General features: G+C 41.5%; 2 protein-coding genes across 2 annotated transcripts in view; one reads left to right on the top strand and one right to left on the bottom strand.

Annotated features, from left to right (window-relative positions):
* Positions 1 to 24,643, top strand: part of LOC144057099 (rho guanine nucleotide exchange factor 5) — a 73,433-nt gene that overhangs the window by 7,247 nt on the left and 41,543 nt on the right. The gene's annotated exons all lie outside the window — the stretch shown is intronic.
* On the bottom strand, positions 1,885 to 23,494 carry epha2a (eph receptor A2 a). Its single transcript, XM_077574351.1, has 17 exons — positions 23,335 to 23,494; positions 21,330 to 21,397; positions 17,418 to 18,054; positions 7,825 to 7,980; positions 7,413 to 7,745; positions 6,732 to 6,859; positions 6,468 to 6,648; positions 5,922 to 6,024; positions 5,456 to 5,508; positions 5,252 to 5,377; positions 4,984 to 5,169; positions 4,843 to 4,904; positions 4,512 to 4,721; positions 4,067 to 4,216; positions 3,741 to 3,934; positions 3,485 to 3,640; positions 1,885 to 2,588 (listed from the first exon to the last, which is right to left on the bottom strand). The coding sequence occupies exons 1-17, from the start codon at positions 23,408 to 23,410 to the stop codon at positions 2,480 to 2,482; spliced, it is 2,928 nt and encodes a 975-aa protein (XP_077430477.1). The 5' UTR covers positions 23,411 to 23,494; the 3' UTR covers positions 1,885 to 2,479.

Raw genomic sequence — 24,643 nt, 5'->3', positions numbered from 1 at the left:
AGATGGGGAATTTAACCAATTTCTTTTGAGTTTTTGCTTTACACGCGTGTTTATAGCGCCGCTAGATGTCACTAAAGTTCTTTCTTTTCACTATGCTTTTTCCAGACTTGAGAGCACATGTTAGAATTCAATAAAATAGAAATTTGTACTAGAAGGAAATGATAGTATTAAAACCACATTGTGATCAACACAGTTTTCAGCAGCATGTATATTATTTCTGCTATAAAGATAATTCATTCATTGATTCACTCTGAACCGGAATATTCCTATATCCAACCCTCCCAAAGAACAAAAACGCATTGGCAGCATTGCTTTTACAGCTCATAAAAGGTGATGAGCGTGACACACATTTCCTCATTGTTTGGCTCAGTCAAAAGAAGAAAAAAAAATAAAGCAGGTGTTCCCAGCACATGATCACACGGTATAATATTATACGAGGTATAAGGTATCTGTGCAAGCCTTTGCACGTCTAACCTATAAACTTGTGAACTTTAATGTCGTCCTGAGGCGGTGATGCCGAAAATTCCACACAAGATGCTCACATGTTGAATTCCCTTAAGAATGTACTTAATGTGGGGGTGTTGAATTCCTATCGAACAGGTCTCTCTTGACTCATGAGGCCTGCAATGGGATTTTGCTGCATTTCTGGTGCATCGTGAGCCCTATAATTATTTTTTTTACAAATATGTCAGCCGATGAGTTGTAAGACAATGTAAAATGAGGTATACACCCAAAAAATAATCAAATTCTTCCTCTTGTTCCTATAATTATATGTTTCTAAAAGTTTATTCCGAGTTATTATCCAGGGGTGTGTTAGTGATTTTTATGAGCAAATGAGACGATACGAAACGATGATCTTTCAGAGACATTTGATGATCTGGCCTTTACCTATTTTGATCGCAAGGGAGGGAAAATGCAATTATTTAGCCCAATTATCTGTATGTGTACCCCAATTCAGACTTTGTAGCATGTTTACGGTACATTTCAATGTCACTTGTGATGTGTGTACCCCACTTGAACAGTTCCTTGAAAGCATGTGAGGGTAATCCAGGATGATAGGACTTTCTTGGGAGCGAAAAAACACACACGAGGAAATTTAAGCCAGACCAACGCTCCGTACACTTGTATTTACCTGTGACATTCAACTTCTCTCTGGCAAAGTCAGTTATTTCATTCAAAAACTCCAGGAAATGTCCCTCCCACCACCACCACCACACACACAAAAAAAGTGTCACCTTGATTGTTGGTTAGGTTGGAGGGATCCTCCGAGGGCTCTTGGGTCAAACATATTTAGTGTGGTTTTCCAGCCTTTAATAAGATTTAGGGGCTTTTAGATGGTGAAATCCCCCCCCCCCTAAAGTCTTGATAATTCCTTGCTGAGAAATGTGCCGCCCACACACTTTTCCCTCTTCGACCTCGGTTGACCTTCGTACTCGATTGGGGAAAATTAGGACATTTAGGAGATTTCCCAGGTGGATTAAGTGTTGAATGTGTGGATTTAGATTAAAGTTCCTCTCACAAGTCAAGCTCAAATGAACTGTTTAATGGTTTGAAAATGCAAATAGTTGGGTCTGGAGTGTCAAATTAACCAACTAAATATTTGTCTATTTCTGAAAATGAAAGTGAGCTGTTGTTTATGGTTGAATTATCCAATGTTAATGTCTGTGTACATGCCATTCATTGGGCTCTTGTCTGAACTGTGCTAAAACAAATGTACAGTATTGTCTTTACATAAAAACAAGTTTAAATTTCAGCACAAAAGAATGCCAGAAAGCAGTATAATAATAATGACCCTGTTATAATAATGCATCAGATTTATATAGCGCTTTTCTAGATATTTAGCACAATTTCCACTATAATAGTAAATAATAAAAAAAACAACCATGAAGGCAACTCTTGATTTTATTTACACTTCAAAATAAATTGCTCCAACATAACACATTACAAATGACATAAATATAAAATTAAAATAAATATTAAATAAACATTTACGGCTGTATTAAGACATGTAAACAAACAAGATGATTTGAGTAAGATGTAAGATGGAGCGCAAACTACAAAAAGTCCAATAACGTGTGATCCTTTATACCCTGAGCGGAACAATCTTTGCAAATAGTTCGATTACAGAACATACAAAAATAAATGTCTCAATCCTGAATATTTTAAAAAAAGGTGCCCTTAATCACAAAGAGCCTTATTCAGATCGACACAAGCCCAAAGCGCTCTCGTTTCTTCTCCGATTTGTATGAGTTTGCTCACGAGAAGCTTATTTTCAACATGGCTATAAAGTAAATAAGTGTTTATTTTTTCCCCTCAGTCTTATTCCTGTCAGGGTGGCCTCCAGGGTCCTGTTCAGTCGTGCCACACTGCATTTTCTACAGCGAGGGGGTCTACCCCTGCACTTTCAGTCCTCGTCGTCCACAAGGTGTAACGTGGCGTGGTCGCTTCTAGTGCACGTCGACGTGTGGTTTCGCTTCCATCACACTGCGAACACGCTGAGGGAGCTGCATTCGTCTTTCAGGCCCAAGATGCTGTAAGCTATCCTCTTCATGTGGCCCGGCAAGCGAACCCCAATATTCCTGATGTCCCTGGAAGGAGGTAAGGAGACAGTTTAAGACTTGCCTATTTTTTTTCCAAAAAGAAGTTGTAATGTTAGGCTAGTCAATCTTTAACTCTTTGACTGCCAGACGTTTTCAGAAAAGGGATGCCGTGGGTGCCAGCCGATTTAAGCATTTTTGACTGATCTTTCAAGGTCCATAGAAAATTATGTGTTTGGACTATGGAAACACACATACTACCAAATGAAAGATTGGACTCTCATCTTTCATCAGAACAAAAAGTTTGTTTCTACCTTATTCCGTTTTTCAGTAATCAACAATTGAAAATTGTTAGTTTCACCTCTGTTTTGAAAAAAAAAAAAAAACGTATTTTAACGTCTTTGGCACTCCTCCATAGGATTTTACTAAATGTTATTTAACGTTTTTGGCAGTCAAAGAGTTAAAGAAAAAACATGAGAATAAAGTGTGGGTTTTTTTCAAGAAAAAAGTTGCAATGCATTGTAATGTATTTTGTTGGAATAAAAAGTCAAACTTATGAGAGGTGAAATTTTAGTGAAGAAAGTCCTATTTCAACAAGTGAATTTAAAAAAGCACAACTTTACTGCGTTTTATTCTGGAAAAGTCATAATATATTTAAATAAAAGATTAACAATAGAAGAAAGTAATATCTTATTAATATTAATATATCTTATTAGTAATATCTGAAAAAAATAATTTAATAAAAATAATAATTTAATGAAAATAATTTAATAAAAAAGTAGAAAATTATAAAATAAATAAATAAATTAAATATTATGTCTGTTTTATTGGTCATGATGGCCATGACGAGCAGGTCCTAGCAAATGTTGCGAGCTCAGTGAATTCTCTTTGCGAGGAAGTGGCCTGATACCAGATGGTCGTTGCACCTGTGTCCCATTTGTACTTACTCGTGCCTGAGGGCGAGCACCTGCTCCATGTTGGTGACCCCCGCCCGGGCGAAGCTCTCGTTGTACTGGCTCATTTTGATGGACTCGAGCCACTCGGGTACCGAGCGGAACATGGTGCCGTCGCAGCCGCTGGTGCTGGGCAAGCGGATGGACACGCTGGACGGGGAGAGTCAAAATGGACTTGGGTCACTTGCTGTATACTTGGACATATCTTTGAGTCACTGGCAGTCTTTTTTTTTTCTTTTTTTCTTCATACCGTGGATCAAAGTCGGCGATCGTGCTCAAAGATTCAGGATTCTGCAGCAGCTTGTCCAGGATGTTGACAATGTCGGTGAAGCGGGGTCTCTTGGAGCGGTCGTGCAACCAACACTGGAGCATGAGCTGGTAGATGGCCGAGGGGCAGTCCATGGGAGCGGGCAGCCTGAAGGCCTCGTTGATAGCTTTCATGACCTGCTCAAAAAACGAAACGCCGCAGTTGAGCATCTACAAGCTGGCAGCTGGTGTGCTGTGTTTGACATTAGCGATGATGAAATGAAACAATCAGTCACCCCAGCGTGGGGGCCGTGACAGAGCGAGCGTTACCTCATGATTGCTCATGTCCCAGTAGGGCCGCTCGCCAAACGCCATCACTTCCCACATGACGATGCCAAAGCTCCACACGTCGCTGGCCGAAGTGAACTTCCTGTAGGCGATGGCTTCGGGGGCTGTCCAGCGGATCGGGATTTTACCTCCCTGGCAAGAAATGAAGCAACGGTGAGTCACGTGGCGACGACAATCCAGATGCTAAAAGACTTCTTAAGGCAAAAGAACATGGTTGGATGGTTGACGCTCTGGAATTTGCACATGACATTTACACTAGAGCTGTCAAAGTATGACTTTTGATTTGTGTCATATTTGATAAATCCGGTCACAATGCTTTAAATTCATACATTTATGACTAAAATAATAAAATCAATCAATAAAAATAATAAATAAATAAAATATTTTTTTCATAAATAGAAATACAACACGCGGTTACTCGACTTACTCTGGTTGTGTAGGTCCCCTCGGCATCGTCCTCCAGGACGCGCGATAGGCCAAAGTCGGACACTTTGCACTCCAGGTCGCTGTTGACAAGGACGTTCCTCGCCGCCAGGTCTCGGTGCACGTAGTTCATGTCAGAGAGGTACTTCATGCCGGCTGCGATCCCGTGCAACATTCCCGCAAGCTGGTAGGTGGGAATCTCACCGTCGCGGTCCTGTGGGAAGGGTAACGACTTGAGTGAGTGGAAAGGAATCTTGATTTAGTTCATGTCAAGACTGTCATGAACTGAGGGACCACTTGCGATATTCTCAAATATCTTTACATCTCATTCGTACCTTGAGATAGATGTCAAGAGCTCCGTTCTCCATGTATTCAGTCACGATCATGGCGTGCTTGACTGTGAAACGAAAAAAGTGAGGGATTTATGACTTGATTTTTACAACAACAAAAATAATCATTTGCAGTTTTAGTCTCACATTTGGTGACGACTCCCTCCAAGCGGATGATGTTGGGGTGCGAGAACTGGCCCATGATGCTGGCCTCGCTCAGGAAGTCTTGCCTCTGCTTCTCCGAGTAACCCGGCTTGAGGGTCTTGATGGCCACGGCCACCTCCCCTCGGGCGGGGGACTTCATCACACCTCGGAACACTTCGCCAAACTCTCCTGGTAGACAAGCAGAATACAAGGTCACGCTCTGAACCCCCGAGCTGGCGCGAAATGCGAGATAGGCGGCGCAAACGCTCACCCACGCCGATGACTTTTTGCTTGCTGATATCGTTCGGGTCGATTTCCGTGACAAACTTCTGGATGGCGATGTTGGGGTCTTCGTACATGTGTGGGTCTACGTAAGTCTTAAGAGGCTTTAGCTGATCTGAAGGAGGGAGGGGAAAAAATGATGTAACCGCATCTTTCAATTTACAAGCTGCCTTTAGAATTGTTGATTTTCTACCTGATGAAAAGTAAGGATCCTCTGGTCCTCCCCGACGATGAGATCTCAGTCTCCTGAGTGGGAGGAAAAGAAAGATTAATTACAGAAGGACTGCACACTATACAGACAGGAATGTTTATAACGGCAGCTTGGTTAACCCGTGGCCAGTATTTTATTTTGAAATGGCTTGGTCAGAACCAACAAAAAGCCAAAAAGTGGTCACAATAACGCCGAGGGGTTAAAGGAGAAAAAAGCCTCCCACAGTTTGGTTTTAGCACCAAGTGCTAGCTCCATTGGTGCTCGTTTACCCATTAGAGAGCTAGCTAGCTAGCCACAGTTTGGCTTTAACCCCTGATGCTAGCTAGCAAACTCTCTAGCAGGTAAACGAGCGCCAATGGAGCTAGCTAGCTAAAGCCAAACTGTGGCAGGGTTTCTACTTTCTAGACCTGGATTTGCCACCTGTGCTTTAAATGCATTGGAGACCAACCTTTTACGTAGCAGCAGGACTGCCACAACCACGAGCAGAACAACTGCGACTCCAGCAACCGCTCCCATCACCATGGTGGAAGGATTTTGGATCTGAGATTCAGCTGTCAAAAAAAAAGAACCATAAAATCATCAATTTTTATACCGCCTTGTTTTCACAAGTGAGTTGGAGCCTATCCCAGCTGATTTGGGCAAGAGAAATGGGCTAAACCCTGGACTGGTTGCCAGCCAATCACAGGCCTCATATAGACAAGCAAGAATTTACAGCTATGGACAATTTAGAGCAGAGGTGGCAAATCCAGGTCCAGAATGTAAAAATCCTGCCACAGTTTTGGCTTTAACTCCAGGTGCTAGCTAGCTAGCTCCCTAGCTAGCTCCTATTGTGCTAGTTAGCTAGCATCAGGGGCTAAAGCCAAACTGTGGCAGGGTTTTTACTTTCTGGACCTGGATTTGCCACCTCTGATTTAGAGTCTTCAATGAACCTAACATGCATGTTTTTTTTTTCAAATAAAAGTGAGTCGATAAGAGGTTTTAAAGCGAGCGTTACCTAGTAGTGGTGAAGTGTGGAACTCATACTCGGTGCTGTAGCTCCCAGGGTTCCCTTCTGGACTGAGCGCCTGCACCCTAAACATGTACGTCGTGTCTGGCGTCAGGTCGTTAATGTGCACGGAGCTCTTGTCCAGGATCAGGACAGTGTAGGTGGTTACGTCACGCTCCCCGTCACCGTCCTTCAAAAGAAGAAAAGGTGGATCAGGATTAGGATCGTCTTCCCAGGAAAACATGGAATCTCGCAGAAAGCAGTCCGTCTTACTTTTCTGCGGTACATGAGCTCATAGCGATGACTGATGTGCGCTGGAGGTCGGCGAGACAGAGCCCATGACAAAGACAGGCTGGTGGGGCTGCGATCGTCCAGATGGATCAACGTCACCTTTGGGGGATCTGGCCCAATGGTCGGCGAGAGGCACAGAACAAAAACAACAGTGAGTGACTCATTGCAGTCGTGGGCCTTCTTGGAATGAGTCTTTTGGGGATTCAGTGGGTGGCCTGAATTCCCCTATGTGGGGAAAGTTAAGTTTTTTGCAAATCTGTTAAAAACATTGTCTTAAAGCCTGAGGGTGAGTTCAAATTCTTAGTCAAAAACTTGAGAATGGTACAAACATTGTAAAGGATAGACTTTAAAATGGCATTAGCAGTGGTTAGCGGCGCGTTCTTCTGACTTGGGTACAAATTTGGGTTACGTTTTTGTTGCTAGAACCGAACGCCATCGTAAACTGAGGACTCCTTGTAATGCATGCAATGCAAATGCATGCCATGTTCATGTCGAAGCTAAAATTAAAATCTACTTGAACTATTTCTGTGTATTATGGCAACCTCAATGAAAAGGTCCAAACATCAGTACACAAAACTGTTGCTATTGTTCAACCTAAACAATGATGAGCTCAAGTCAACCGGGAACAGGATGGAATAAAGCTGAAAATAAGCCTGAGCTCACCGGTGTAGTCCAGAGCAGTGGTGATGCTGGCGACAGGCCTCTCGGCGCCATACTGGGACAGCCCGCTGTGCACCTCCACCGTAAACGTGTAGTTGAGATGCGAGTCCAGGTCGACGACTACGACCTCGGTGTCCCGCAGGTCGACGGGGCCGGGCTCGAAGCGGACCTTCTCGCCGCAGGGGGCGCACGAGTCCCTATCGCACTGCCCGCACAGCACGCTGTAAGTGAGGTCGGCTCGGCCCCCCGTCACTAGCGGCGAACTCCAGGACAGCTGCAGCCGGCCGTCAGCAGACAGGGTGGTGGCGGTCAGGTCGCGGGGAGCGCTGGGCGGAGCTATTGGAGGAAATCCGAGGAGTTAGCCCAAACATCCCGAGTACGTTCGAGCGTGTTATCAGTGGAGCAGGAGTCTTACCGGAACACGGCGACCTGGGCGGGTCTGACGGCGAGCGGAAGAAACCGTCCTCGCATTCGCAGCGGGTGGCGCCGGCTGCGGAGGGTTTGGTGTTGCCGGGACACACCAGGCAGAGCTCGGTGCTCACGTTCGGCTTGAAGTAGCCCGGCTTGCATTCTGTGTCAAAACACAAAAAGCGCTTAGGTGCGGCGTGCACAAAAGGTTACAACTGTGGCTGTCCTTTACTAGGGGTGTAACAAAAACCGGTTTGAACCGGAAAATCTTTTTATGATTTAAAAGATGCGAGTGCATTGAGTTGAACCGAAATAATGAGATATGGGGAAAAAAATCGTTGCATCATACTAGGGCTGTGCAATTAATCAAAATTCAATTACAATTTTAATTATTACACTCAATTACAAAATCAACATAATCGTAAGAAATTGATTACTTTCAAATCGACCGTCCTTGAATCGTAAGTACTTGATACCAAATTGTGGCTGAAATTGCACATTTCAGTTATACTTCAAGTCAGAGATTTGCTTGCAAAACGGTTGGAGCCGAAAAGTGGATATCATGTCTTAAGTCCATTCAATCAACTTAACTTTACTTATAGATCACTTTAAAAAACACTCATAGCTGCATACAAAGTCCTGTATATAAAGTAAATGAGACATTCCATCCATTAAAGTATACTGTATGCTCCCTCCTACGAGCTCCAGTTAGGAGGCAAGCAGCAGCGTTTTGGACCAACTGGAGACGCCAAAATAAAATGCATTACAGTAATCCAGCCGATATGCAACAAAGGCATGGATCTAAATGCTGTTATGAAAAGAGAGAGAGGCTGCCTATAAGAATATTAAGGACACAGCAATTTTTACCTTGTAATGTACGCAAATTTTAAAAATCAGTTCAGGTGTTAAAAATCTGTATGTGTCTTCTCACTTGAGCTGACCATGACGAGCACAGTTAGGAATAAGTGACAAAACACAGGAAGGAATGACGGAACAAAAGGAAAACAATGAGGCTGTGTGTGTAATGTTAGGCCTTTCCGCCCAACAGGAAGCTTTTGTTGCGAGTAACCTATAATCACTGAGCTTTTGTACGCTGAGGAATGAATAGGGATTTCCCTCCGCGATGTGCCCCCACTTGCCTTTTCCACCTGAAGGCCTCGTCTCGGGTCACGCGCTGACGACTTGGCCCGGATGACACCAGAACATTAAATCCATCAAGTTATGCGATCTGCCTTCCCAACCCGTGAACTCTCCACTCGAGCCCTCTGGCAGATGCTCCGTTTACGACCGCACCGACGTACGACTTTCGAGGTTGTGCGCAATGGACTAGTTTGTGCGCGGGTCCGAGAATATATTATCGGCGGCACAAGGAGACACGCTCACTTAACGCCATATTTAACAGTTTTTTCATTACTCTAAAAATAGTTGCGTCAAAAGTAACCCAATTATGGATCAAAAATGGACCGATCCACTTTATGGGTCAATTTGGCCCAACTTTCTGGGTTGTTTTATACAAAATGACCCAATTTTTTGACCCAAGTAATGGATCTGACCAATATTTATGAGTTGTTTTACACTAAAAGACCCATTTATTGACTCAAAGTTGGGTCAAATTGACCCAAAAAGAGTATCGGTACATTTTTGACCCATAGTTAGGTTATTTTTGACCCAACTGTTTTTAGAGTGTAATCTTTGGCCAATCACGGGAAAACCTCTCCGTTTAATTGTGTCACTTCAACATAGTTCCTTGGTAACAAGATAAGACTTTTGGTGCAGTCATTACTATAACTAGACAAAGTGCAATTTCTGCAGAAATTGTGTGGGAATGCAGAAAAGTTGAATGCTATTAGCTGAATGCTAAGATTTGAATGCATGTGCTTATGAAGTAAATTGAAAGTTTTTTTAAAAAAAAATTGTAGTTAAATGACGAATGAATAAAAAGAAAACTTTAACTGTGATCTGTCTAAAGTGGGATATAATCATTTCAGAGAAATTATAATCCATTTCCTGATATGATAGTCAGTTGGTATCGAACCATCGAATGTACTAAAATGTGGTCCAAGCGGGGTTTGAACCCAGGTAAACTCCATAAAATTGTGGAGAATAAAAATCACAATAACAATTATGATTTTACTATTGCGTTAGTGATATATTACAGTGCCTTTCAACTTACAGTATGTACAAATTCAGGTTATGTCTCCATGTGTACGAACGGAACTATCGGACTGTTTTCGACAAAGGAAATGGCACATTGGACACTGGTGGCGTGCCCTGATGAACATCTTAGCCGCAGCGATAAGCGAGCGGCCTTTCCGGGCCACGGGAGGTTAATGAAAGTGCGGACTGGACAGAACGTGGGAGTCACCAGGGTGACGCGGACGGTCCAGGACTGATGTTTCCTATTTCCTTCCACTCACCGCAAATGATGACAGGCAAGGGTGAAGAGTTAAATGAAGGGGGGGATGAAAAGGAGAGAAAAAGAGGAAACGCTCTTGGAGCCGCTTTCAAGTGGTCATGGAAACACAACAGCATCTGCATACTTTAGCCCGATCACAGGCTGTCTCCGCTTGTCATCTTTCATGAGGGGCCTGGATTGAAGATGAGGTTGCGTTGTTGTTTTTCTAATCACTAACTTGACTGTTGATTGTTGACTACACAACATAATTACTGTTATGTTTATGTACAAAGTACATTCAGATGAACGCAACCTGTCAACGGGCAAGGGAATCCCTCCATCATACAACATGTGTTTGGATCTTTTTGGACTTGCACTATATCCCGAGCCATGTCCGGGGTCTTTTTTTAAACTTAAAACCACTCGACTATAGATAGAGGGAAGTTTCCGGGCCCGGTATACTGTACACTACAAATTGGGGTTATATTACTGCCATATATACGAACAGGACTCCATCATAAACCGCGGACCCCGTAGTATAGTTTCCTCCAGGGGGTAATTATGAGAATATGAGTGTTAAAATAATATCCTGTAAATGTTAAAATCACCTCATCAAATTATGTACACCCAACTGTCCCTGCCGTTCCTTGTTAGCATATACGTTTTTTTTTAACAACAAAATTAGTTTGAAATCAGAAATGATGGAGCGACAACTAAATATAAATACCATTCAATCAATTTGGTGAAAAAAATAATAATAATTTTACCGATAATATCTGTTAAAAGTAAATAAAAATAGATTTTTTTTGTACAGATTTATATGTTAAAAAAATACAATAAATAACGAACAAATTCATTTAGCAATAAACATTTTGTAGATGCACTTTATTTACTTTTTTTTTTAATGCCTTCTAAATTAAGAACTCAATTTTAGAATTATTTCTACACTGTCACATTTGGTTAACCCGCACCTAGTGAGCAACTACTGTACAAGTACATGTGGATTTTTGGCCTGTCTAAATGCCACTTCTCCCACCCCACCACCCCTAAGGGGGGGATGAGTGAGGTTGTTATTGTGGAGAATTCAGCATGGAAGTTCCATTTCCCCGGAGGCATCTACCTGCAGCACTTCATTTCATGAAATGGACTCTCATGCTGTTTAAATCATTTTGTCGCATGATATCATGTGATTGATGTTGCCCACTCGGCATCCATTGCAATTCTGGTCATCCGGGATGAGGGAGTCTTCCATATTTTATCCCTTCCCAGGTTCACTGCAAAAACTGAAATCTTAAGTAAGATCAAATTTCCAAAATTTAACCTAAATTTGCTGATTTTGCGTTGACAAGTTATTTTTACTTAAAATGAAATTGTCAGACAAGATCATAGTGCTTATTTTAGGATACTTACGTAATGATCTTATTTGATCGAGCAGTCTTGGTATTGAGTGTTAACAGCCAGTTTTAAGTACTGTGAGGCTTAAAACAAGCATTTCCCACATTTTAAGATAACTAACCAACATCAAAGGCCCTGAACTGGGGTTTCGTAGTTGAATTTTCTTCCTATTATTATTATAATATATTTTGCATAATCTAGTAATAAGATAAATTGAAAAAGTATGAAAACAATCAGACAAAAGTGCAATTTGGCTGTGGTTCGTGTGTTTCGTTTCGTCATATTTACTAAGCTCATTTTTCTTTGTCCCAGTACCAGCTCAGTGGTCTAGTGGTAGAGTGCCTACCCTCAGACTTGGAGGTTGTGGGTTCAATCCCTGTCTGGGTCATACCAAAGACAATAAAAATGGGACCTGTGACCTCCCAGCTTGACACTCAGGCTAAGTAATCCAAGTGTTAAAAAAAAAAAAGTATTTTAAGAAAAAAGTTATATTTTCAAGATTGCTGTGTAATATGGTCCTAGTAATTTTTTCTTATTTTTCAAAATCTTACAGGTAAATTTACAATTTTCTTATTCTGTTGGCAGATAATTTAGCTTATTTGAAGTAATAATGTTCTTATGTTACTTTATTATTTTTTTCTTAAATTTTCTACTGTCCTTTTTTGCAGTGAATTCTAAATGAATTTTCTCAGAGTTTAGCCCATGCATGTGATGATGTTGATTTTTGTGAACTGTGGACTTGTGAGGAACTTTGAGACTCTTTTGCGATGGGCTGTATATATAAACTTGACGTGATTTTTTTTTGAACGGGCCACAAAAAAATGATGTGGTGGGCCTACTGTCAAAGAATTGGTGTTTACCATTCCAAAGCATACCACGCCAATCGGCATTGGAATGTTCCACTTTGCAGAAATGCGGCTCAAGTATCACCATGGTGAAGGATAAGGAGCAGGTTGAGTTGAGCAGGAAGATGAATAGAAGGCCTTAAAGGGGGAGGGAGGAAGGGGGTCTGGACTGGAGCACCAAACAGAAGTTCTCTCTGGGGAGTCACTCAGCGGGAGTGGGGGTCTCTTCGCATGAGAAAAGGAGGCCAGCCCATTTTAATCTTGAGCCCGAGTGCGAGGACCTCTGTCACGGAGCAAAGAAACTCTCGGCTCTATTCATCTATTGTCTGGCAGGACTGGCCGGAGTGGTGCCATAAATATGTTGCATTAGTCATTGCAGCTCGTAAAATGGCGCCATGTGTGCAACCCTGCGGATGCACAAGCACACCAAGTTGAGTTTTGCTAATCTACTCACGCCGATTCAGCAAATTCAATCGTATTGTCACTTGTTGATGCAACTTGCGCGTCTAATTACCCCACACTCCATTTTGGACGACGGCACACACGTGAAAAGGACTCGCCTTCCGCACCGATGCATCTGTTAATTGAATGTGGGCTTTGGCCGCCATTGTTCTAATGAGCGGGAACACGGATTAGTCGGCTCGTTGCGTGTGTTAACCGCCGGATGAAAGGACCCGAGGGGAGGTAAAGCGGGGCCACGTAACAGCTGTCCTGTTGCTCCACTAATCCTCTTGACTAAATTACACTCCACACCTAACTAAGCAGCCACGGAAAGCAACCGCCCCTCATGCGCCAACTGTCGGCCCACTGCGAGACAACCTGCTTATTTGTGTCAGTCGGCATTCCTTCTCAGCCTGCTTCCTTTTCCCACAACAGTTGCGCTCTTCATTGCAAGACACATGCGGCACCGTAAGTCTTCCAGAATATCACTTTCTCTGACACCTAAAGCCCGGAATGAAGTCGTCGCATTAGCGTGGAACAAACGCCTGCAGTGTTGCTTCTGTCACCATCAGAGTTGATAAAAAAAAATAAAAATGATTTTAAAAATGAATCGTATTCGAATTACGTAATAGGCGAGTATCGCATCAGACTATGAGTACATTAGCTGTAGCTCTTTCTCGGCCCTGGCATTTTGACTTAGACCTGACTCTTGCCTAACATGTAGTTCTGCAACTGATGTTTCACTTTGCTATCTATATTTGAAATTGAGTAACGGACTTGTCCCTCTAAATTGTGTACAGGGATGTGATTTTTCCGCTAATTCGCGGAATTCCGCTTTTTTTATCTCCAAAAATAAAAATTTAAAATTTCCGTTTTTTTTGTTTTTGTTTTTTTTTAGTAGTTCATTGTGTATGCACATGACTCCGACAGATAACATATTCTGCTATAACAAAGACATTTGTGGTATGTTCTAATATGAGTTACTTTTCATTTGGTCATGATACAATTATTTGTTCATGAAATTTGAACTCTTCAACATTATTTATGTGTTAACTTAGTAATCACATTAGTTAGATATGATGATATTCTCAGTGATAGTTTTTAAAAGCAAAGGCAGTCCAATGTTTTTGAATGTGACTGATTTTGAGTTGACTAAAACTGCCATTTTATATGGGATAGTTTAATATACATTGAAAATTTATGCTGTTGTTTTGTCTATTTCTTTGTCATGTGAGTGCATTGAAAGTACTTAAAAACACGGAAAACCCATTAGCTCCGGGGGGCTGGCGGCCCCCAGACCCCCGGCTAAATTTTCAGATAATTTCACTTTGGTCAAATCACATCCCTGTGTGTACTCTTGGGGTCAAATGGAGAAAAATAATCATTAAAAAGCACTGCATCTGCCCCAAAAGAGGCCGGCCCACCAGGCATCTGCCCTGTATGACAGCCAGTCCAGCCCTGATCCAAACTGATGTTTGGGTAAGAGAAGCATGGTACAGACATGGCATAGTCGTCCAGATTTAAAGAATGAATACTCTTGTCTGAGAGAGAAGAAAGGAACAGGAATTTTTTTTTTTAAATTACCTAAAAATGTCCGCAAAGTGACCATAAAATGTCCAAAAAGGAAGAGGGAAAGCAGAAATTTACCATAAAATGAAATTGCAAAAAATGTCAGAATTATTATAATTTTTTTAAAGGCATAAAAGAAAACATTCAAAAAGTAGGCCTAACCATAAAATGTCCAAAAACAAAAGAAGGCAGAAAATTACCACAAAATGTCTTTGGAATTGCCAAAATAATAAATTTAAGAAAAGGCAAGAAAGAAAATGTTCATAAATAACCATAAAATGTCAAAAAACTAAAGAAAGGTCCCGAAAGTTACTTTAAAAAGTCCACAAAAATGCGAAGTGTGAGAAAATTGCTAGCAAGAAAAGGCAGAAAAAATAGCCATAAAATCTCCACAAAAAGGAAGAAGAGAGGCAGAAAATTACCATACGTCCACAAAATTGCCAAAAATGTCAGGAATTTGACAGAAAGGTATGAAAGTCTAAAAATGTATGAACAATAACACACTGTTTCGTTTGTCACAACGTTCAAATATTTTGCGGCTCCAGACATATTTTTTGTTGTTTTGCCTAAAATGACTCTTTTGATAGTAAGGGCTGCCGACCCCCGATTTAGAGTCTCGCATGAATCTAACTTGGATGTTTTTTGGAATGTGGGAGGAAGCCAGATTTGATTTAACTCAAACAACCCAGCTCCTAATATCCAATATCAGGTCCAACTCTCGGCTATGAAATCATTCTGATCCCTCATAAATATTTCCTGTCTTCCTCTCTAGCTATTCATGCACAACGTCTGTTTCCGGAGCTCAGAGTCTGTCAGCGGTCGGGGCGAGAAACATTCCTCTGCCTCGGACTTCCTCCACCCTCATCCTGCCCTGGGAGTGGAAGCGTCCCTTCTTTGAAGCGCCTACCCGTCACCGCTATGAATGATCTGTTCACATGGAAGGAATGGAGCCGGTGCCAGTCAAGGTGACTGGAAAACAGCAGGAGTCATAAACCGCAGCCCTGACTAAGAGAGGCGTGCCGGGGCCCCATCCCTGTAATCTGCGGTTACGGTTGCCCGGGCGACCTGGCATAAACAAAATACTGGCGGCAGGGGGAGAGCGGACGCTCAGGTAGGCGCCCGAGACAAATTCACATGGCCCTTCCTTTAGTCAATCAGTGCAGCAGGTGACGGCAGGGTGAAAGAATTCCTTTCAGAAATCCCCGCACCACCCCGTGCCCTTCCTCCCTCCTTCCTGTGCTCTCCACTGTCCTCCCACACTTCCTCCACACACACACACACACACACACACACACACACAGACACACCACACCCCAGCATGCCAAAGAAAGACCATTTTCCACAGAGCATACAGTAGGCACACCACAGCTATGTCTTTTTTACTCTCACACCTCTTTTTTTGAAAGGGGGGAATCGCTGCTCTTCCCTCAGGGAATGACTTAGCCCAACTTTCTGCATACTTTTTATGTCTGGTTCACGTAAACTTCCAAGCTCTTAAGTTTAAAAATAGACTCTTAACATCCCAAAAGTAAAATTTTACCCTCTCTGTAGAGGGGTTATAATGTGGAAAATATGCTTTTAAAATGCTTATATACAAATGTTTGGGGTCTGTTGAGGGTTGGGGTATTTGTTTGGTGGTATCCATTTGCTAATTTCAACACGACAAGAAATCCTTGGGGTATTTTGAGGGAATGAAAACCTGGGAACTGTTGTAAAGAGCAAAAAAAAAAAGCATAATGTGTAAAATTTTAACTTTTAAAATACAAGGACAAAAGTATTGGGACGCCTAACCGTTACAACGACAGGATGTAGAAACAGAAGAAAACTATGACAGTTTCCAGTATTTCGGGAAGACGTTTGCAAAATGTGGACCTGTGCCAATTACCTGAATCACAATCTCTGTTCTTCCACACCAAACTAATTCCAAGCAGGACTCAAAATTGAAAGAAAATCTTATCAATACTGTCATGTCAAGGGAAACATTTTGACCTAAGGTTTAAATAGAACCTGATGGCTGCTTCTAAGTGTGCTAGTTTCTCCTTTAGCGATCTTATAATAATGCACCAGATTTATATAGCGCTTTTCTAGACACTCAAAGACGCTTTACAATGGAATGGATACATTATTCATGCGCTCAAACATTCACACTGTAGTGACGGTAAGCTACTTAAGTAGCCACAGCTGCCCTGGGGCAGGCTGACGGAAGCGTGGCTGCCAGTGTGCGCCTTCGACCGCCACAGAACATTCGCCCCATTCATACACCGGTGTGAGTAGCACTAGATGCAATGTGTGTGAAGTGCCTTGCTCAAGGACACGACGACACATGACTTGGGGAGAGCGGGGATCAAAGAGCTGACCTTCTGGTAACTGAACGACCGTCTCTACACCCTGAGCCACGGACGCCACAAATATTGACTCACGACTTTTATCCACATAACGCAGGTGCAAAAAAAAAAAAAAGAGACTTTTTGAGAGGCTCTCTGCTTCTTTTCGCAGCTTCAAGCAGCTCTTTCATCCCTACAGAGAACTTGGGAGCATTGTTGTTCTTTTCCCGTATAAGTACAGCGTGCTAAAAGTAGAGCTCTTTTGTGGCGTGACGCAGCATACGTCTCCCTCGACCACATCAAGCCTGCGCCTAGGGTTTAACTTTTTCCGGGATCTGACGGCAAGATGGCCGAAGGAATGTGACAATCCGGATGTGAGAAAATATCGTAATCCATAACCGCCTCGCATCTAAATGAAGAACTAACGGGTTTAGGCATCCTCCATTTTCCATGCCTAATCTGCCCGAGCATGACTTCCTTGAAGGCATTTGGAGGCTTTGAGCACGAGACTTCCCTAAACAAACCAGACGAGTTAATGAACATTCCTTTACACCTTGCCAAGGTGGCGGCATCTGTGATGCCTTTTGAAGCTTTGCGGGGCGAATGTGTGGCACGCCATCGGGCTCCTTACCTTGGCAGGAGTCCCCGGTGGTTTCATAGCCGGCGAGACACTCGCACTGGCCCACAGGAACCACCCACTCGCCCTCTGCGGTGCAGTAGATGCGTGGGGTGGACTGACTCACGGCGTTCTCCACGCAGGCGCCCTCCACCCCCCGCAGAGCGTCGGTCACCGTCTCCGGGAAGGCCGCCAGGCTCTGCACGGTGGACGGGCACGTCTTGTAGTACACGCGCGCCGAGAGGATCCCCACGCAGGCGCCCATGTCCTGGAAGGCCAGGTAGAAGCCCTTCCGGGACAGCGGGCCCACCGTCTTGGTCTCGGTGTTGACCAGGAGCACGTGGTCCCGCGTCACCTCGTCCGGTGCGATGGTGGCCACCTTGCGGAATTGGCCCTTGCGGAAGTTGGTGCCCACGTCGGCGTCCGTCTCGTAGATGAAGAAGTTGAAGGTCTCCTTGCAGGACACGGAGGCGCCGTCGAAGCTGTTGCAGTCGCGCACGGTGAAGCGGAGTTCCACGGAAACGCGCGTGGCGCCAGGACGCCGCTGGATGAAGGTGGTGCGCAACCAGTTGTCCTGGTCGGCCGAGTCGATGTTGCATACGCTGTATGTGTAGAAGAGCGAGCCGTTCACCACCGTCTGGACTATCTCCCACTGGAAGACCAAAAAAAAAACCATCAGCTTTGTTTCATAGCCTTGCAAAAGTACAGACACTTAATGACTAGTAAAAGTAAGATGGCTAGTTAGCATTGGCTGTGCCTTTTATGCTAACAAAACAATTTGTTTCAACAAACAAATGCTAATTTAGCGAATGATAAAAATTGAACAAATACATTCGACATGTATGCGTTTGTTCAGATTGACAGATGAGTGGAATGTACAAATATACAGTGGCTATAAAAAGTCTACACACCCCAGTTCAAATGCAAAGTTTTTTAATGTGACGATTGTGATCTATAACTTTTACAACTCTAGTGGGAAAAAAATATTAGAGAGAGGAAACTAAAAAAAAAAATACTAATAATAAAATCAATGGAGATAATGTGGTTGCATAAGTGTGCACACCCTTTTATAAAAGGGGATCTTAACTCATGTTAAACTGTAGTCTGCACCCACCTGGCATTATTTAAATTACTGTAACTCCACTTAACCCCATATAAAGTTCAGCTGTTCTGATAGGCTTCCCCCCACCCCTTTTTTTCTAGCAGAAGCCCGACTGTTTCGTGCTATAACACTCTTTGAAACTGTCCATAAATCCCTCAACATTGACTAAGGCCAAAGTTCTAGATAAAGAAAATTTGGGGGGGGGGGGGGGGGTGATTATGGCCCAAAAGTTCAACCTACATTTCAAAGTTTTGCAAAAACACAACTGAAATCTTCCAAATGCATGTGGAAAAATGTGTTACATTTTAATAAATCCAATGTTGAATTTTAGGGTCCTAATTCCAGAAGGTTATAATTAATATGACATTAATGGTGGAAAAAAGTTTAGAAATAATTTATCTTGGTCTCATGTGGCATTTGAGCACGGTTGTGTAAACCTTTTTATATCTAGTACTAATTACTGTACAGTAACATAAGTGTACTTTGCTTCCCATCACTGTAGATGGGACCCTTCTTCTTTTGTGAAGCAATAAGCACAATTGTGATCTAGCTTCTTTTCCACACGTTGCGATTATTGGCCTGGTCATGTGTCGACGTGTGTGGTTTTCCAGTAACACACGGAAAGGGGCCTCGTGTGAGCGTGTGTGAGACCGTGACGCACACACAAATCCAACAAATACTACTGTGGAATACCAACTAACATTTGTGGCAGTTAATTGCGCTTTAAAGTCACTGCCGCTTTGCAATTAAAATGTTTTAAGAGACGAGGAAGCAGTGACGAGTCGTGAGATAAAAAGTCCTTTTTCGGCGCTTGCATCCTGGTAGTGCTACTGCGCTTCATGGGGTGTCACTTTATCTTTTATGGGGCGTTAAATGAGAGGAAATTAAAGATTAGATCAAGCAGGGAGGTTATTATTATTATTATTATTATTACATGGGGTCCTCATTTTACCTGACACACAACATTGTATCCGCACGCGTTTTAGGACATTTTGATAAAGATTGAATGAAAGCAAATGTAAAGATAGCGGCATCATGCTTTGGGGCTGTTTGTCTTCATCTGCAACTGGTGCCTTAGACAAGGTGGACGGAATTATGAACAGTTCAAAATACCAGTCAGTAGTTAGGATTCCATCCAATTGTTTCGAATTTTTAAGCGAATTTACTGAAAATGCGCAAAACGGACATGAGGGGACTTTATGCCCGTTTCCATCTGTTCTTCTTTTGCGAATATTGAATTAATTAATTCCAAAAAGATTTGTGTTTCGTGGTAGCCACAAACGTACCTTATTTTATCGTCCGCCATTGCTTTGTGACTACAAACGTACGTGTGACGTAATATCCGGTCAAAACGTCCGAACGTTTATCCGGTCTTGTCAGCGTTTATTCGCAAAACCTGTTTCCATCGCCAAAGTTAGCATTTTCCTTTTTTTCAATCCGCTTCAAAATCCACCCCCTCTAAGCGTAAAAACTTTTTTTGCAAATTTTGGGCCCTTTTTCGATTTTCTAGCGTTTCCATTCAGTTTTATTTTGACATTTCTTGAAAATTCGAATAAAAATGGGTGGATGGAAACCCCAGTAGTGATAGCACAAACCTTCAGGCTTTTGCAAGAAAGTGAAGAAAATGGCAGGGAAAGCCTACTAGAACATCTGAAATTCATTTGGGTTTAATCATAGGCACTTTAAATGGAGGAAGGTTTGGTTAATTTTGAACACAGAAACATTTAAAACTTAAAGAGAGTGCAAACTTTTGTAAGTTTATTTTTGCTTGCCCTCGCAAATATTTTTTGTCGATTGAGTTTTCTAAGTTATATGCCACAACAATGTTGGATTTAAAAAAAAAAAAAAAGATTTATCTTGGGCTCAGATTTAAAAACAAACAAAAAAAAAACATGGCATTTGAACCAGGTGTATAGACTTTTTATATCCACTGTACAAGACCCTACATGAAAGCAACGTCCCTGATGACTAAACCCTTCCCAACATAATCACTATGTGATATGTACAAAGTACACTGAGATAAAAGCTACCTTCCGACAGGCAAGGGGATCCCGGGACCATAAAACACGTGTTAGGATCTTTTCGGACTTACAGCATATAAATCTCCAGCCTGGACTTTTGGTCTTTTTTTAGACTGAAACCCACTCCACTATAGATAGAGGGATGTTTCCGGGCCTGGTATACCTACAGTGACGCAAGGCCGCTGTTATCTGTCAATTCTCGGTGGGACACTTTAGCTGGATTTACACTGCATGGTTCAAGTGTCACAATTCCGGTGTTTTGCTCTCATGTGGCACAATTGGGATGTGGAATTGGATCTCCTCAGACCGGAATCGGGCCTCTTCCAAATGTGAACGTGTGCCAGTGCGAGTGCAGAATAAATGCACAGATTGGATGTCAATGCCGGTTACGCAAAATAAAACGATCATTGACGTCCTGCATACACATCCACGTCTGCTTAAACACATATAAACACATTGCTGTAAATATAAACTATAGATGAAGCTTAGACGTATTAAGGTCTAAATTTGCTATATTAAAAGCTTCTATATTTAAGTAAGCAATTTAAACAAATCGGTTTCAGTCCAGGACAATTCATCGCTGTGTAACATATATCCATTTACTATCGCTTACTTCCCTGTTGGCACTTGTGGAATTATTTACGAATACTCCGAAAACCTTCCGGATGCCAAAAATGATGAATTACGCGTAAAGAACCAGCCGAGAGTCCCTTTTAAACATCATTAAACTCTAAATACATCACAGAAGAGAAAGTCTTTGACCCCCGAGGTCTTAAAAATGCTGGTCGGTGTATAAATACTCACCCCGTTCTCATATGGCAGCGTAAGCCAGCCCAGCTCCCCTCCTGAAGATTTCATGTCCAGCAATACTTCTGTAGACACACGCAGAAATGAGTTATAAACGGCTATTAATCCATTTGGGACACACAGTTAGTCTCCAAAAGCGACATTAAAAATACTACTGTGGAGTACCAACTAGCATTTGCGGCATTGAAATTAAAGACTTTTTAAGAGACGGGGAAGCAGTGACGAGTCGTGGGATTAAGAGTCCTTTTCCAGCACTCGTATCGTATGCTGCAAGTACTACTGCAATGGGCTTCATTACTTTATGAGCAACGAATAAGGGGATGATATCAAAGATGAGCTCAAAAAAATAGGAAATGTGATTATTACAGGCGGTCCTCTGTTTACGACAGTCCCGACATTTTTGAGGTTGCGAATTAATTTGTGGCATAAAATACGTGGTCACGTAGCAGAAGAAGGCACGCTCAGCAACCACTGTACTGATTGTCATTTGGATAGCTTTAGAATGACAGTCTTTTATTGCTCTTCATATTCATGACTTTACTAAACTACAAGTAAAGGTTAGTTAACCATTGTTAACCCCTTTTTTGTGAAGATTTTCCATCTTCACAATTGCTTGTACATCTCTCTGGTTTTCATGTTGGTCACACATCAGATCTATTAGTAGATGATTAATCTAATTAATCGCTGAATCGTTTAGTTACCTTTTTTTTTTTTATCTAAAAGTGTCCAAATGCTCAGAATTTCAGCTTCTCGTCAATAATTATCCAGTTTCTCTTGTCATCCATGTAAGCAGATTGGTTATCTTTGTGTTGAACATTTTTGTCTATTTTCTTGATGTGTTACGGGCCAAAACCAGTAACTCAATCATAATTGATTTTTGTTTGTGCATTTCTGCACTGCCAAATAATGTCCTGTCCATGTCCGATTCATTGATCCATCGACAAAATAATCGACAGATTAATCGATTATTAAAATAAAAAAAATAAAAAAGGCATTTTTAAAATCTTAAAAACTTACATTTTTCAAACTTCATGCTGGTAATATTAAAATTGTAATCTAAAAACTAAATGACTTTTGTATTGAAAGTATAGGACTTTATTCTGGTAATATTACAACCTCTCGTCTAAGCATACAAGACTCTGTTGGGTATCGGATTTTTTTTTATATACATATATAAACAAAACTATTCTCATAATGTTTCAACTTAAATCTAGAATTTTTTATTTTTCAAAACTAGATTTTCTCAAGATTATATGACACCTCAAAATATGCCACTTTGTTCATCTCAACTGTTGGTGCTTTTAAGGATGGAATAACTGAGGACACCCAATTTAAATGATAAGAAAGCAATTACACAGGAACCGCAGTATACAGGCTAATAGTCTTGTTAAATGGCAAGCTTAATGCTTGTGGATTTTGTGTGTGTGTGTGTGTAGACTGTAGAAGTACAACAAAGGAAGTCCAGCATGCATGCGTGCCGTGTTGAGGGAGCCTAACAGTTTTTTATGTGGAGTTCAGGGGCCACATGCCAGCTCCATTGGCAGCCTAATCAAGCATGTCGGTGTGATTCAACACATCATTAAGCGTGAAGAAACATCTCTAATCCTGTCTGAGAAAGGCGTGGGTACGCAGTGTCAGAAGTGTGCGGTTTAAAGTGAAACTACAGTAGGGGTGAAACATGTCCGGGCATCGAACGCGCAGGTGCTCCCACGCCCCGAGGCTGGCTGACGCCATTCATGAACAATTCCCATGTAAAACATCTGGATTGTAGTCCCAATTTGTCTTCATTCGGAGCCGATTCGTTCTGCATATCGTTTAAAATGGCTAAGAGAGAGTTACTTTTTCAAAAGAAAATTGGCGACAAAGACCATTTGACAGGTTATCAGTTGATTAAAACGAGCAAACGTCACACCGGACGCTGACATTCCGGGCTCTCTGACTCACGAGTTAAGCAAGTTAAAACCAAAACTTTGCTTTTCATTTTTAAAACGAAGTCACTCACGTTCTTTCGACTGGAGGCTGACAAACACGGCGTTGGTGAATAAAAAGACGAACAAGTGAAGACGCCGGTGCTCCATGCTTCCGTGTAAAAGTAAAGTGTATCCTTTCGTCTCTTCCACTCCTCCTCCGACGAGCCTCCGACTGACTGACTGGAGCACAAACCACCACCACCAAGCCAAGAGAAGCCCATTGAGAAACAGGTGGCGTCACGTGACGTCATTCACTCCGCCTCCTTGCGTCCTTTGGAATGCGGTAGTGTTTCCCAATATGGGGATTGCGGGGCGGGGCGACACCTGGCTCACGAGGGAGCAGTGTGTCAATCATCATCACATACAATACATCACTGAATGACTATTATGGTCATACGAAAAAGATGGCAAAAAAAAAAAATAGCACCAGATCAAAGTCACTATTTTGCAAAAAGTGTAATTTTTTGAGGTTGTATATTTTCAAGATTTAAAAAATCGAACATTTTGAGCAGTTGTAATTTGAGAAAAAAAGGTGTAACTAGAATACAGTTGTAATATTATGAGAATAAAGATGTATATTTTCGAGATTTAAAGAAGTCATGTATTTAGGGGAATTGCACTGAATACAGTATGTAGCCTACCTATATTAAAGTCTTAATCTTATGAGAGAAAAATGCATTATTCAAGATCAAAAGTTGTTTATTTTGGAGATTAAGTTGTAATTTTACCTAAAAAGAAAAGATTTTTTAAAAAAAATAAATAGTCATTTTAGTATATTTGATATAAAAAATAAATAATAATCCAAATTAATTTAGAATATTTTATTGTTATTAAGATATAAGTTTAGTTTAAGAAATAAGTTAATTTTTTTAGTTTGTCAGTGCGTATATTTTTCGAGGTTAAAGTTCTAATTTGACAAGAAAAAAAGTCATGAATTTTGAGGAGAAAAATATCTTTCTAAATGAAAAGCCAGATTTTCAAGATGAAAGTCAATACGTTAACACAGAAGTATGTTTTCAAGATAAAATGTATAAAGTTTAAAGACAATGTGCTCAACAAATAATGCATTTGTGTAATCTTGATGTCAAAAGTCAAGTATTTTTTATATTTTTTAGAAGGATGAAGTTGCATATTTTCTAGATAAAAAGTCTTATATTTTAAAAGTCGTAATATTATGATAAAGTAGTACACAAATAAAACCTAAGACAAACTTTATATTGTTTTAATCCCTTAAACATGTCATCCCCAAAGTTTCTTTATAAATAATAACAAACATGAGTCAAATGAAATTTTCGATGGGCTTTGGAGAGCTGAACTGGCCGCATGATGGGAAAATTGTGC

This window comes from Vanacampus margaritifer, chromosome 8 (genome assembly GCF_051991255.1).
Source record: "Vanacampus margaritifer isolate UIUO_Vmar chromosome 8, RoL_Vmar_1.0, whole genome shotgun sequence".
NCBI classification, from domain to species: Eukaryota; Metazoa; Chordata; class Actinopteri; order Syngnathiformes; family Syngnathidae; genus Vanacampus; species Vanacampus margaritifer.
This window is presented reverse-complemented; position numbering and strand designations above follow the sequence as displayed.